The 15,226-nt window shown below is 39.9% G+C and overlaps 1 protein-coding gene across 1 annotated transcript; it reads right to left on the reverse strand.

Annotated features, from left to right (window-relative positions):
* Positions 1–895: 895 nt before the first annotated feature.
* On the reverse strand, positions 896–15,150 carry LOC124285088 (cyclin-dependent-like kinase 5). The gene is given in 12 exon segments (XM_046721247.1): positions 896–1,924; positions 4,930–5,010; positions 6,443–6,503; positions 6,850–6,919; positions 7,938–7,995; positions 7,997–8,035; positions 9,603–9,677; positions 9,961–10,056; positions 11,790–11,907; positions 13,506–13,573; positions 13,841–13,929; positions 15,049–15,150. Coding segments are annotated over 12 exon segments (891 nt in total). The 5' UTR covers positions 15,086–15,150; the 3' UTR covers positions 896–1,825.
* Positions 15,151–15,226: the final 76 nt, after the last annotated feature.

Below are 15,226 nucleotides of genomic sequence, written 5' to 3' on the forward strand. Positions count from 1 at the left end.
GCACACTGTTCCAATGTACATCGACTTCCAGTCTTCTGGTCCAATGTCCACCTTGATCATGGCTTTGGGTCAACAGTCTTTCTTTCACAAATATAACAAACATAACAAAAAAAATCCAATTTTATGTCATGATGAATAACATTCAACAATGAAACTGGCTACCTCAACTTCATGGTTGCTACAAGTTGGGTTTAATGCCAGTCCACAGTAATGTCTGCCGAATGGTGATACACGTCACCTTGCAGTCACTGCAGAATCTGTTTTAGAACTGTTGCCTTGATCTTCAAATACCACAATACATTATATGTATAGGGCTCAACTTTGTGAGATAAAACTGCATTAAAAAAACAAGTCATTTTGTGGGCTGGTTTCAATGGCTTTTTAACACACAGATTAATGTCTGCTAAATGACAGCTTCTCTTAGTCTCTGTTTTAAGAATATAAAATACTATCACACTTGGGCATCAACTGAAGGATTATTCATGATTAGATATTTCTATCTTGTATTGAAAGATGCTTACTTCGTAAGGCTTTCCAAGGAACCTACTGTCAGTCTCCTGACAGATCTTTGTGACACACATTGCAAAACATGGAACAAAGTACGTTATCGTAGCCAGGCAACCTGCTTACCTCCCCAGTCACCTATACACAACCCCGAATCTTGATTGTACTGATATCTCTCACCTATCCAAACTGCCTCCTGACAGATCTTTGTGACACACATTGCAAAACATGGAACAAAGTACGTTATCGTAGCCAGGCAACCTGCTTGCCTCCCCAATCACCTATACACAACCCCGAATCTTGATTGTACTGATATCTCTCACCTATCCAAACTGCCTCAATATATCAACAAGGGACTGATAAAAGGATTTAGGAGCAGAAGAGTTTTTTCTGTTGATTTAAAACATACATTTGATTCAATACAATCAATTTCATTTCTATCAGCATGTGGTGACTAGATATCTGACAGGGATGGAAATGGTCAATGGAAATTATAGCCAGCACTGAACATGATTCAACATCCATCCACTAAATGACACAAATACGTAAATACATGAAACAAAGTGAATCATTCTGATTGATAAGTTGATATATTGTTCCACAGAAAATCACCAAATCTTGTTTCTTGGTTTGTCAGGACCATACCGATGCTTTGGGGTTTCACTAAAATCATAAATATCTGTTGCCTGCATCATTCAGGCTTTTCTGACACAGTTAGCTGACACACTGGGTTATAAGTGTTGAAAGTTGCACTAAAACTCACTCGCTCAAAACCCACCCCCCATACCCATCCACTCACTCACCCATCCACCCACTCACTCACCTCTTATTGAATGGTGCCAGCTGGCATGAAAGCCAGTTTGTCAAGGTCAAAGATATTTAGCACTCACCCTGCTGAGAGTGAACACACTGCTTTAGTGCAGATAGACCAATGAAAGGCCATTAAGTCACACCAACGAACAGCAGATCTTGGCCCAGCTAAGGTAAGCCATTCTGCGCAGAGATTCAGGCGTTCCATTGTGCCATATCTTAAGCCATCCCTTCCTAAAGATTACGTAGCGTAGACTGTGCATTTCATTATTTATAAGTAATAAGAAAATTACTGAACCATCATCTTTAACTAATGATATGTTTATCACATGTGGTAAGAGTTCCTTTTATTACCCCACCTTCAGTAAAGTCACACAACATCAGATGAGGGCAGCATAAGGAAATCTTCCCATTATGCCATGAGGAATCCTATAGGAGAGAGTTCATCCCTGTATTGCAATTCAAAGGCTGATGTTCACAATGTATATACTAAGGACAACACTGTCATCGTTCATCCCTGTTTGATGGCTGGGCTCAGATCAGCGAAGTAGCTGTGGAGAAGGCCTTCCTCGGCAGATATCCGGCCAGCCGGGTTGCACACGAGAAGACACTGTGGACAAACGTCAAAATGGTTAACCCGGCAATCTAAAATATATGCATTTATTGAGACTACTAACATCAAATCATCGGTAGTTTTACCCACCAACAGATCCCAGATGCTTCTAAAGATGGGTCCATATCTTATTATTTCAAATGAAAAGGGGCGACTGAGTTTAACACACCCAATCAGAGGCCTCGTATGACTGAGTACTCACAACGTGAACTGAAAGAATGACTTACACTGGTCCCTATAGTTTCAAAGTAAAATGACGCATGTAACAAATGAATGTCATCATATTTTATAAATCATAAATATATTAAATAAGTTATGGAACTATTAAGAAAAGTAGTATTTGTGGGTAGGATTAGAATATAAAGACACTGGTACGTTATACAGTGGAAGCCCTCTAAACAGGCAGCCCTCCAAACCAGCATGCCCTCAATATCGGCACTAGAATTTGGTCCCGGTAGAAGCTATTTAATTTATGATCATTTACAAGCCCTCTAATCTGGTGTCAGTCTATTCCGTATTTCGGCACAGCAGAGACCGCCCAATTGACTGTTTGTACAGTAATTAATGCTCTCTTAACCGGTATCTCGGCTCTCCTGTTGATTGGCTGATTGGCTGAACGTGTATCAACAACACAGTGGATTACTATGGATAAGGATTAGACCTAAGTAGGGCAGGTAAACTGGTGAGTGACACGTGTCACTTGTATTATAAATCATTTGTCGTGTGAATGAAAACAGTAAATTTGGCCAAAATAACACACCGACGCATTATTGGTTTTTGACTACCCGCAGTAAACACATGCCGATTTCTGGCCCTATTTTGAAAGAGAAAGCTATTCAGTTTGCTCCAGAATTAAATGTCATCTAATTTAAGACATCAGATGGTTGGCTGGCATGTTGGAAGACTCGATACGACATCAAGCTGGTCAAAGTGAGCGGCGAAAGTGCCAGTGTTGATCAGAGTGATTTTGACAAGTTTAACTCCCGCCTCCCGACTTTGATTGATGGATATATGTCTGAAGATATCATTAACTGTGATGAGACTGGTTTGTTTTTCCGTGCTTTACCGGATGTCATCTTTATTGATGAATAAAGAATATGATGACTATCAAAACGTTGTTCAGTCGTATTTTACGGCACACGGAAGATCATTCTCAGGTTGAAAAGGGCAAAAAGTTCTCTAAACCGGCACACCCTCTAAACTGGCACATCCTCTATACCGGCACACCCGCTATACTGGCACACCCTCTATACCAGCACACCCTCTAAACCGGCATGTCCTCTATACCGACACACCCTCTATACCAGCACACCCTCTATACCGGCACACCCTCTAAACCGGCACACCCTCTATACCGGCATTTTGTGCCGGTCCCAAGGAATGTTGGTTTAGAGGGCTTCCACCACTGTACATTGTTCACTGGTCACGAGGGAGACATGGGTTGAGAATCACCCAATCATGTTTCTTGGTTTGTCAGGTCCATACCGATGCTTTTGGGTTTCACTAAAATTATAAATATCTGTTGCCCGGCATCATTTCAGGCTTTTCTGACACAGTTAGCTGACACACTGGGTTATAACTGTTGAAAGTTGCACTAAAAGCTCACATCTCGACGTCTGCTTTCCTAGGTGTCAATACTTACTGCAATGGGTGAGGTGAGGTGAAATTGGGTTGTGCTTGAGAATATTTAGCTCATATGACGACGTGCATGCGTGTGTATGTGTATGTGCGGCTGCTTGTACTAGCCCAGACTTAAGCTGGTGTGATAGTGTTAGCCCACTGAGATACTACTGCAATGGGCTGTCGTACATAGTGATATATTGTAACCGACAATCCAATCAATGAAATAAGGTGACGTCACGTTTTGTGCACACTCGAACGGGTGATGATTGCAAATGGCTTCAGTAAACAACGTTTCATTCACAAGTGGAATAGTAATCATTTTCATTTTGCTGAATCAATGAATAAAATAATCAGGGAGCATACAAAATGAAGTCTTATGTTTAAAATATGACTTTCAGTGCACTTCCCTTATATCCACGAATCAAGGTTATGCGAGTGGATATGCAACTGTATATCATTATTCTCCTTTAAAAAAAGAATTTATTATCCACGTGGTCAACAAATGGGTAGTTGCATAATAAGCTCGTATGTCACACGAGTGTCGTATCGCGTTGACCTGTGTCGTGATGACTTGACCTGAGATTCTAACGATTTGATTCATAACTTGTTTATTCATAACAAACACGTGAATTCATTCATTCTACAACTTATATGCATTGTGGGAATGTAAACATTGCGAACGTTGCCGTATCGCTGTTTAATTGTGAGTCGAACTGAGACATTATATCCGTAGAAAAACATAAATGTAATGTTTCCACCAGTGATGTTAGCCGATTGAAGCAACTGCAAACCAAGAAACGGGGGTGCTACGGAGTAGTTTACTGTAGGAGGCTGTATGAGGAGATGACAACTGACATGTTTCGTGACGTCGGTTACCAAGGGAGCAGACGAGAATGCCGTAGTGACGTCAATACAGTGTTACATCATGCAAAAGTGTACTACAGAACAAAAATTTTCTGCAACCTCTTTATAAAACCGGTTTCGGTTTGAAACCATAACGATAACAAAAAACGCTATTTTGTCAATTTAATGCAGGTAAGATGTGGGTAATAAATAAAATACCACACTCGGTCTCATTACATACAAATTATTCGAAACTTTTGATCTTCCTATGGTTTCTGACCTCGATTTCGCTTGGTCAGATACCATAGGAAGGACACTCGTTTCATATAATTCATATGTAATGAGACCAAGTGTGGTATTCTCTATATATACAAAGTCAAATTTCAAATTAAGGACATGTAGACACATTTAAGGAGGCTTAATAGTGGTTGTCAGAAGTCTGAAACTTGTTCTACATTCACAAAATAAGTGGATAATTTTAGTCGTCTTGGACACAGAGAATATGTAAGGCTGACTGAGGGGAGTTGCTAACTTACCTGTAGAAGGTCTCGGCCCTTAGCATTGAGCTTGGGGACGACCTGTTGCCATGTGGTGGAGACATGGTACATCGGGAAGGGCTGCAAGAATGAGGTTTAGTTTAGTCTTGGTAGAACTATACACTACTCCATTCCTTACACAGGCAATAATACTGCCCTCTGCTATTTCCTGCGTGGCATGTGTCACTGTCCAGAAATAATGTCACTTATGTAGAAGAATTGTTCTTCAAACCCAGGTTATTCATTTTCAGTTTGACGAGCAATGAGGTCCTTTACAATTCTACAGAGTTAAATGTAAAGTTATTGTATCTCGAATCTGAGTGGTGTCTGCTACTACAGTCCGTTTGATTCCATTTGAGACCGATGAATTGCCCACAAACACAAAATCTAACAATTGCATCAAAACCAAATTTTGCACAGTCACTTGAAATCGACAGACCAACTCGAATAAAAAAGTTGTTTAACAAACATTCATTATTTTGTTGTCACTTTTCACTATTGTTTACGAGGGGGGACCACTTGCTGGTAGAACAGCCAGGTAATCAACAAGCGAGTTCGGTGAAATTTCAATTTCACACCTGCAACTCACACACCTGGCTGTCCTACCAGCAAGTGGTCCCTCTCGTAAAAAATGATTTCCACCTGCATGTTCTCAAATGTGATGCTCAGGTTAAAGGTGATTCTGACATAATGCTGTCCTGAGATGTTTGTGTATATAGCAATAAAAGCAACATACAGTCAAATCCCGATGAGTCGAATCGCTGGGGACCAAGTAATAAATTCGACTTATCAATGTATTCGAGACATAGGTATGTCTATGAGGGTAGAAAAAAAGATGATCCAGTCCTAATTCCTCCTCCTAAGCATTTGTTTATCTAATGATTTCCCTATCACTAATAGGGGCACCTTATCAGTTCCAGTCTGATTAGCACAGACAGTGATTTCCGTAAAATCACTAATCTGCCTTTTGAACTCACCCGTCAATGGCGGAAAGGTGTGAGCCGAGCTGGTTTGCTAATTGGATCAGTTTGCTACACCAATCAACTTCTCATTGACTCACTTCGGCTTATGTATACAAGATTGCTGTTGTTTGAATCTCATGGGACCAAATTTTCTTCTAGAGTCATCGTGTGTATTTATGAGACAAATTCATGTAACCGGTATTCAAATGATGACAACTATAACAGGGAATGGTCGGGACCGACAGGTACTTCGAGTTATGCATAATATTCGAGACACCGGCATTCGACTCATCGGGATTTGACTGTATTTCAACTATAGTTTTATGTTCACAATCCAAGCTGCTCATCTCTGATTAACAGTCCAGCAGTAGACAACAGAGTCTGAACTATTGGATCTTTTAGTTTCAACATCAGATTAAAAATATGTCAGTGCATATCTGGAATCATCCTTGGAACTGTTCAGCAGATGTGCCATGTCATTGTTTACTTGCTAAATGTGTGGCGTATCATCTCCCTATAATCTCCCTATCACCTTCCTATCATCTCCCTACCCTGTAGTTAGGGAGCTGGGTCATCTGTGGCCACGTTTCTTCTGTTGGGGTTCCCAGTAATCTAGGTCAAGGTCAAGGATTGCATATTCCACAACAGGTCAGATACAGCAGACTACAATGCACTAGGGACCTACCTGAGACATTTTCAGTTTACAAACAGAACAAGCAAGGCAAATGTTTCTTACAAAAACTATTAATTAATAATGTTAACACACCTAAATAAGTACACACTCCACAGAGTAAGATAGTAAAATTAATATTTCACTCAGAATGAGGTGCAGTCAGCTTCCAAATTGGAATAAGAGGTATCAAATCCACAGTTAGACTTCCCTAAGTTTCAGTAGATTTATCTCCTAATTGTAACAGGACACTTGCTCTTGCAAAACATCCTTCCACCTCAAGGATACTTGAAGATCCTCTTCAGTTGATCTTCGTCATCATTTCCTGGAAACAGTGGCCGACCTGCATTAGCCAACTCTGAAAACAAGTGATATTGATTGTATGAATAAGTCAGTGATGTGTGTGATGTGATTTGCATATATTGAAAATTTTAGCAGAAATGTTGGAAGGGGAACAGTCCACCAAAATTGGGCTTCACAATGCAGCTATACAAGAATCTTTTGAAATATCCTCACAACCCTGAACGCGAACAGTAGAAGATGATATCTGTCATAGAAAGGAGTGAAGCTGGGAACGTGAGGAGAAAATTGTCTGAAATAAAGTCTTTACAAAAAATATTAAAATACTGAAATAAAATATAAAACAAACAGAAAACTCAAACTGTCTTTCCGAAAAGCAGCTTATCTTATTTCACAGAACAGTGAAATGTTCATGCATGCTTTACTCATGATAGTGGACTCGATAAGTTGTATGTTTCTCGAGGGTAATATGGTTTAATGAACGCCTTTTTGGTAGCAGTGTCACCCGAGCTGGAGAGTTTGGTGGTTACCATGTCAGAGGGTAATATTTTATCCAGTTGTCACCCTCCTGGGAGGGGTGACACGGAAACTTGTTGAAGTGTCATTGACCATTGAGTGAGTGTGTGAGTTTAGTTTTATGACGCTTTTAGCAAAATCAGGCGGGGGACACCAGAAATTGGCTTCACACATTGTACCTATGTGGGGAATCGAACCCAGGTCTTCGGTGTGACGAGCGAACGGCTTAACCACTAAGTTACACCACCGCCTCATTGACCATTGAAATTAAACTATTTTACATGAAGGTAAGATAATTTTCTGGATCACACTGCCAGACAAACAGTACACACTTTGGGATGCACATTTCAATTACAAAATACAGCAAGTGGTCGGATGAAACAATCCTTTCATTAATAAGCCTTTTCGTTATCAACATGGTTTACAGGAATTGGAAAGTATGACCATTCTCTACACAACAAATCAATAATGACCAATAATACATCGACTCAATGGGTCAAAATTTCTGCCAGTGGTCATCAACTTCACATAAGTGACCATCATCTACCAAATCAACTGACCTGCAAAAATACATCCCGCAGACCACATGTCGATTGATGTTGAATACATCTTGGCTCCCGAACAGTACGTCAGGTGGACGGTACCACAAGGTAACAACCTGGAGTTGAACAAGGAGAGAATCATTTTGATGATGATAGGATATTTATATAGCGCACATATCCACACAACTAGTACATGCTCAAGGCGCTTCAAAGACATCAACAGATGTCTTTTTTCTGGCATTCTTTTAACCAACTCAACTCCCTGGGGAGTATTCTACTCATGCAGCCTGTTAGGTGCAGCGAGTTATCACATAGCCTCATCCTCACAAGGTACCCATTTGCAGCTGGGTGAACTGGGACACATAGTCACAGTATTTTGTCCAATGATACTGCCCGTTACTATACTTGCAAATAGATGTCCACCATCTGGTCACCTAGCATCGGATGATTGGGTTCTCTTAAGTGCACAGGGTTGTGTACTGCAGGGGTTGTGACAACACTTAAAGAGCCTGCAAGTAATGTTAGCTCCAAGGTTTTTACACTCGGTCACAACTGGGGATCGATCCAGGCACCTTTCGCTTACAAGCAAGGCGCCTAAGACAGCTCGCCCACCATGCCCCGAACATGTTAGTTAGTGGATAGGCCAGAACAGTGTGGGAGGACACCTAATGTAATGAGAGCTGAGATCAATGAGTGTTTGTTTGTTGTCTAACACCGCACACAGCCATATTCCAGCTATGCAGCAGCAGTTTGTAAATAATAGAGTCTGGACCAGACAATCAGGTGATCAACATCATGAACATCGATCTACACAATTGGTATACAATGGCATGTGTCAACTAAGTCAGTGAGCCTGACCATCCGATCCTGTTGTCGCCTCTTACGGGTTGCTAGAGACCACGGGTGCGATTGAGATATAACATGCATCAACCAAGTGAGTGAGTGAGTGAGTGAGTTTAGTTTTACGCCGCACTCAGCAATATTCCAGCTATATGGCGGTGGTCTGTAAATAATCAAGTCTGGACCAGACAATCCAGTGATCAACAACATGAGCATCGATCAGCGCAATTGGGAACTGATGACATGTGTGAACCAAGTCAGCAAGCCTGACCACCTGATACCATTAGTCGCGTCTTACGACATGCATGGGTTACTGAAGGCCAATATTCTAACCCAAACCTTCACGGGTTTGCATCAACTAAGACAGCAAGTCCGACAATAAATTTCACTGATCATTTATTATAACAAGCATGGGTTCTTGAAGACCAACTCTTACTCTGATATCTCTTGATCTTAGACATGCAATATATACTAGCAAACAAGGGTAAGTTGGACTGGCGCAGAGAACACGTTAACGAGAAGTAGGCGGTGCATGGCAATGAGCAAACCCATTTGGTTTGTGAAAGGTAGAGAAGATGTAGGCTAGTGCACATGCATTACATGACGATGATATTGATCCCGCGCGCAGCTGCACACGCCTTGCTCATAAGACTCTCACGTCGGTGTAGCAAGTCGCACTACACTTGATCGCGGACAACCTGGGGCCCCTTCGCTAACAATGGCAAGCGCCAGAGGGTGGCACTCATACATAATTATACGGCTCATTTGTCAGGTTGGTGCACAACTAATCCTTGTTTGCCAGTAGTGAAGAAGCAGCTACTGGATGCTAAAGACTTGTCCTACCTCTGCTGAGTAGAATCGAACTGGAATTCCAAAGGCTCTTGCCAAACCAAAATCTGCCAACTTCAGCTCACCATTCTGAAGAGTAAAAGAAAAGGTTAAATCCCACCAGACAATGTGGCACTGAAAGAAAACCTATATTTATATTTTGATAAAAAACTCAAAATAAATTTAAGATTCATTTGTTGTCAGTTTGTTCATCAATAAATAACTATGCACAGACCCAAGTCGTTTTATAAATATGTATTAAATATTACCATCTGTGGTGAAACTTTCATGATAACAAGGTACCATGGTAATTATGAGTGAAAGAGGTGGTTGTCATCTGACAAGGTGGTGATAGAAAATGAACATCCTTCACCTTGTTGATGAGCAGGTTCTGAGGTTTGAGATCTCGATGGAGGACGTTGTTGCTGTGACAGAAGGCCAGGCCTCGGAGCAGCTGGTACATGAACGACTGAAAACAGACAAACTAGACGTAGGAAATTGAAATACTTCTAGCAATATGTTATATTGCAGCACAGCACAGCTGTTGAAACCACTTTTCACCCCAGCTGAGGTGAATTTAGTGAATCGTTTGAACTCTGATTTCACAGGGGTTTTCATCGCATTATTTTTCAAATTTATAAGTTGAATTTGCATTTTTGATCATTAGTTACTGTAAGTCCATACCGAAATGTATCAGAATCTGCAAAGTTGTGTTTTACGTTGCATGTGACCTTTAAAGATTCAAATGCTATTGCAGCTGATATGGCGCTGTACAAATCTCCAGTTCTGCAAAACAATGTTGTGAGACCTCAAACACATCCATGTTGACAATACATGGTACAACTGGCTATGCTACACATGAAAGCTATAAAACAGGTGCATATGAAGGACACATTACATTAAAGCTACCATCCACTACTGATATCTGCCCAGAGAAACCAAGAGATGTATTGCAGAATGATGGATTTTATGAAACTGACATAATACTAGGGCTGGGACGATACACTATGTCATGATATGATACGTATCACGATACATACACCTTGAAAGAATGACACATTATTAAGATTTAAAATGATTTATTTCAAGGTATTTGTGTATAACCATGATAACAATAACACTAATAGTGTTGGGAATTGGTTAAAATCTCACAATTGATGATTGGTTCATTACAACCAATCAGTCATTGAAAATAATTGGTTAGCGTCATTTATCAAATTCTCCTGGTTATGTTTGTTAATGCATAAAAATACATAGAAAAAAGATGACTAGTATGTTAGGAACATAAATTTCCTGGCATCTTTAAGATTAATTCAATCATGACAAGGAACGAGTTTGTAGTGCTTATGAAAAGTAACAGACAAAACCAGCCTTGTGAAAAATGTTGCTAATGCAAACAAGTGTTCCCAATTTGTTTGTGTTTGATCATGAGAAATTATGATCGATTGCTTGGTCGTTTAGTCACTGCGACCAATCTTCTATTATTTCAATTAATCGGACCACCACTAAATATTATTGTAATAAACAAAAAAGTAACTCATATTTGCGTATTTTTCTCTAAATAAGTACTTAGATAGTTTAAGATAATACTGTTTTGAAAAAAAGTTGGGTATTGTTTTGCATCGATGCGCCAATCAACAATACGATAGCTGTATCAACCCTAAATGTATCGTAATATATCGGTGGATTGGTGAATTGTCCCTGCCCTACATAATACATGTACATGGAAACCAGCATCCCTTTTCGGTAACTATCAGGATATCTTGTTACATCTCAGCTACTTCAAGACTATAGGGGATGGTTTGATAGCCTAGTGGTTAAAGCTTTCGCTCATCACACTGAAAACCTGGGTTTGATTCCCAACATAGGTACAATGTGTGGAGCTCATGTCTGGTGTCCCAAGTCATGATATTGCCGGAATATTGCTAAAAGCGACGTAAAATTAAACTCACTCACTCAAGACTGTAGTGTCTGGTTGTATCCTGTCAGTGTATTCAAATCAGTGATTTACCTTATCAAGAGCACTATATCTGCAGCAAATGTTCATTAAGATCATTCAGGTTATAACTATGGCTTTGGACAGGAGACTTTATTTTACTGATGGCAGGATCAATATAATCTTTTAACATTGCTGCACTGAGTACAAAATTCTCCAGTTGAGGACAATTTTAAATCCTAATATAAACCCAAACTAAATCGCACCTTAACTGTGTCCGGATCGATCTCCCCATTACAGCTGTCGAAGTATTTCTTCAAGTCTTGGTCACAGTACTCAAATACCAACGTCAGCTTCTTCTCACTGTGTAGGACATCATGTAATCTGCAAAACACAGGTGACACCATACTGCTCATTGCTTTGTGAAAAAATCAGTTTAGCGAATAGAAGATCCAGTGAAGATTTGGTCTTGAGCAACCCATGCTTCTTGTAAGAAGCAACAAATCAGGCTTGTTGACTCGGTTGATGCAACTCATAATATCCCAATTGTGTAGGTCTATACCCTTGATGTCAGTCACTGTGTTGTTTGGTCTTGTCTCAGATGACTGACTGACTGAGTTTGGTTTTACGCCGCTTTTAGCAATATTCCAGCAACATCACGGCGGGGGACACCAGAAATGGGCTTCACACATTGTACCCATGTGGGGATTCGAACCCGGGTCTTCGGCGTGACGAGCCAACGCTTTAACCATTAGGCTACCCAACCGCCCTTTTTTTTCAGATGTTTACAGGCCACAGTTGTCTCCCTTGATCATATTGCTGGGTGTAGCATTAAACATCAAACATAGCAACTCTTAAGGAGTCAATTAATACAGAGATATTGTCAAAAATTATTCGTAATGTAAAGCCATGATGTTTTGTCTGTGACCAGGGTTTTACTTGAAGCAGAAATGTGCTTCCAGTATGCACAAACATACAGAACAGGCGCAGAAAAATAAATGTATTGTGTTACCAGAAGAAAATATAAATGGCACCCATAGGGATGCACAAAATGTTCACTGTACCAAATTCTTGACAAGAAATTTAAAATGTCTTTTAGCGGCATTTAGAAGTTGTTATAGATGACCAAGATATTTTATGGATTTAAGCTTTATTCTTTCCCACACAACGTCAGGTGATGAAGGGATCTGTAATGATCCCGAAATGTTGTGTGGGAAAGAAGAAAGAAGCTTAAATCCATAAAATGTCTTGGTCAAGAAATTTAAGGTCCTTACATTTCAGTACATAACACAATTCACTTTACAGGAAGCTCATATTTCCTGTAAAAAACTGTGAAATAGGTAACTGGGGGTACTCAGGACTTCTAGGTTAGGTGAGGTGAAATTGGGTTTAACATCGTACTTGAGAATATTTAACTCATATGACAATGCATGCGTGTGCATGCGTGTGTATGCGTGTGTATGTGCGGCTGCTTGTACTACCCCAGACATAAGCTGGTTTTAGAGTGCTAGCTCACTGAGATACCATGCCGCAGTTAAGCATGAATACCCCACTCAGACACATTATATTGACTCCGAGCTGACCAGTCTTTGTTGTAACCATTAATGCCGAGAGCTAGGCAGAGACCAACAAGTACCATATTTTAACATCTTTGGTATGACGTGGCCGGGGATCGAGCCTGCAACCTTCCGCTCTCTTCGTGTGGACACTCTAACCACTACACCACAGAGGCGGTTCAGGGCCCCTAGTGTTGCGTGTCACGGTGAAAGCCTGTATGCCATTTTCATCTCACAGATCCTCCCCAATTAACTTTCAGCATGACCATATGACATTGGTGACCACTTCTTTTCTGCCATCTTCTCATGAAATTTCAAGTTTGTTTACTGTCAATCCACAATTTTTCCAACACAGTGAGGCCAGAACCTTGAAGAGTAGAATTCATAACTGTATTAATTCACATTCACTTACTAATGTCTACCCACCTGACAATATTCTTGTGCTTCAGCTCTTTTAACAGGCAGATTTCCCGCAATGCTGAACTGGGAACACCCTGTGCAAAATACACACAACATTTTCTAGAGCTCTTATATTGATTATGAAACAAGTGTATTTATTTTATGTCATACATGAACAAATAATGACAATAATAAATGTTGTTAAATTATGCATATTTTTAGATGGATAACCTCTTTCCTACACACAATTTGTCATCTGGTATTACTTATTTTGGAATTGAACCAATGTTATAAGAGATTTAATAGTGTTGTCACTTGACTGATGTATGTGAGTGATATCAATGAACTGATCTGAGACTAACCTCGTCATCATCATCAAGACGAACTCTCTTCAAGGCAACTATTTCATGGGTTTCTCTGTTCTTTGCTTTGAAAACTGTTCCATATGTTCCTGAATAAGAGAAAAACAGTTGCATGAATTTTACACACAGATTCTGTAACCTTCGGCTTCATAAGTATCAATCACCATTGTTGTACTTTACATTCAATTCTGTAGCTGTCAATGCATGACTGAGTAAATTTGCTTTGGATTTAACAGTGCCGCTCAACTAAATTGGCCATCTTGTCAGGGAACAATCTGAAGGTCCAGTTTCAAGTCAGATGGGTTTTCACAAACTGGCTGCTTGTTTCTGTGACATTCGGCCTATGAGTGTTTTGGAGCTAAATTCTAAAAATTGATCAGCACTGCATAAAGAATACATGCATCATTTGTCAAAGATAAAACAATTCTTGGGGGCTTGAGAACTCGTTTTTGCATGATTCCCACAAAACATAACAATAAAGTGTATTATACTTCATATTTTTTTACACTTTTCACTTCTGCTATATTACATTCTACCTGTTCTAGCAGAAGTAATTTCCAAGCCAAAATCTGTGCAGGTTACATGCTACATTAGCAGTGACTGAGTGAGTTAAACCTCAAGGTACTCACAATATATTCATTACACATGAGAATTGAAGGAGTATATGTATATGCTTCTGGGTATGAAAAAAAAACCAACAATTAAAATAGGGTGTAATGTTAGTCATTACTAACAATTAATTTTGGTGAGTTTTATGTGTGCAAAAAACAGATAATATGGATATCATTTCTAACATTGTGCCTTGTAGTCACACCTTTCAGTTCAACAAATATGTCTGAATTAAAACTGATCTAAGACAATGAAGACATCCAACGACTAGACATGACAGAAATGAGGCGTAACATGCAAGTACAGGCAGGCTTTTTGTGTACAACTTTCTGATGAAACACTTCGGAACCGGCCTCTTTATCGGCTATTGTTATGTTGGAAATATTCTGACAGATTACGAAGGCAACCCAGCAATAGATATTTCCCGTGACCGCAGAGGACATTTCAAGGCCCTGTTAATATCTGAAATTATACTTTGAGTTTGACGTCTGGTGTCTATTGTGCTTCGACAAAATTCTGGATCAGCTGATCCACAAAGACTGAAAAACTGCTTAATTTTCGGTTCACAGGAAGCGATCTGAACAAATATAATGACGTACCTTCTCCAATTTTCTCGAGTTTCTCATATTTTTGCATTGTTTTGACAGCGACTTCTCACTTTCGTGAGATCTCCGGAACCAACAAACCGGAACAAGCTCTTTACAAAATAGGAATTAGTGATAAAATGGAGCCGGGTGCAGTTTTCCCAAAGTTTTCATATCAGTAAACTAGATACAT

The sequence above is a fragment of the Haliotis rubra genome, unplaced genomic scaffold, assembly GCF_003918875.1.
Source record: "Haliotis rubra isolate DU_JTF1 unplaced genomic scaffold, ASM391887v1 Scf351, whole genome shotgun sequence".
NCBI classification, from domain to species: domain Eukaryota; kingdom Metazoa; phylum Mollusca; class Gastropoda; order Lepetellida; family Haliotidae; genus Haliotis; species Haliotis rubra.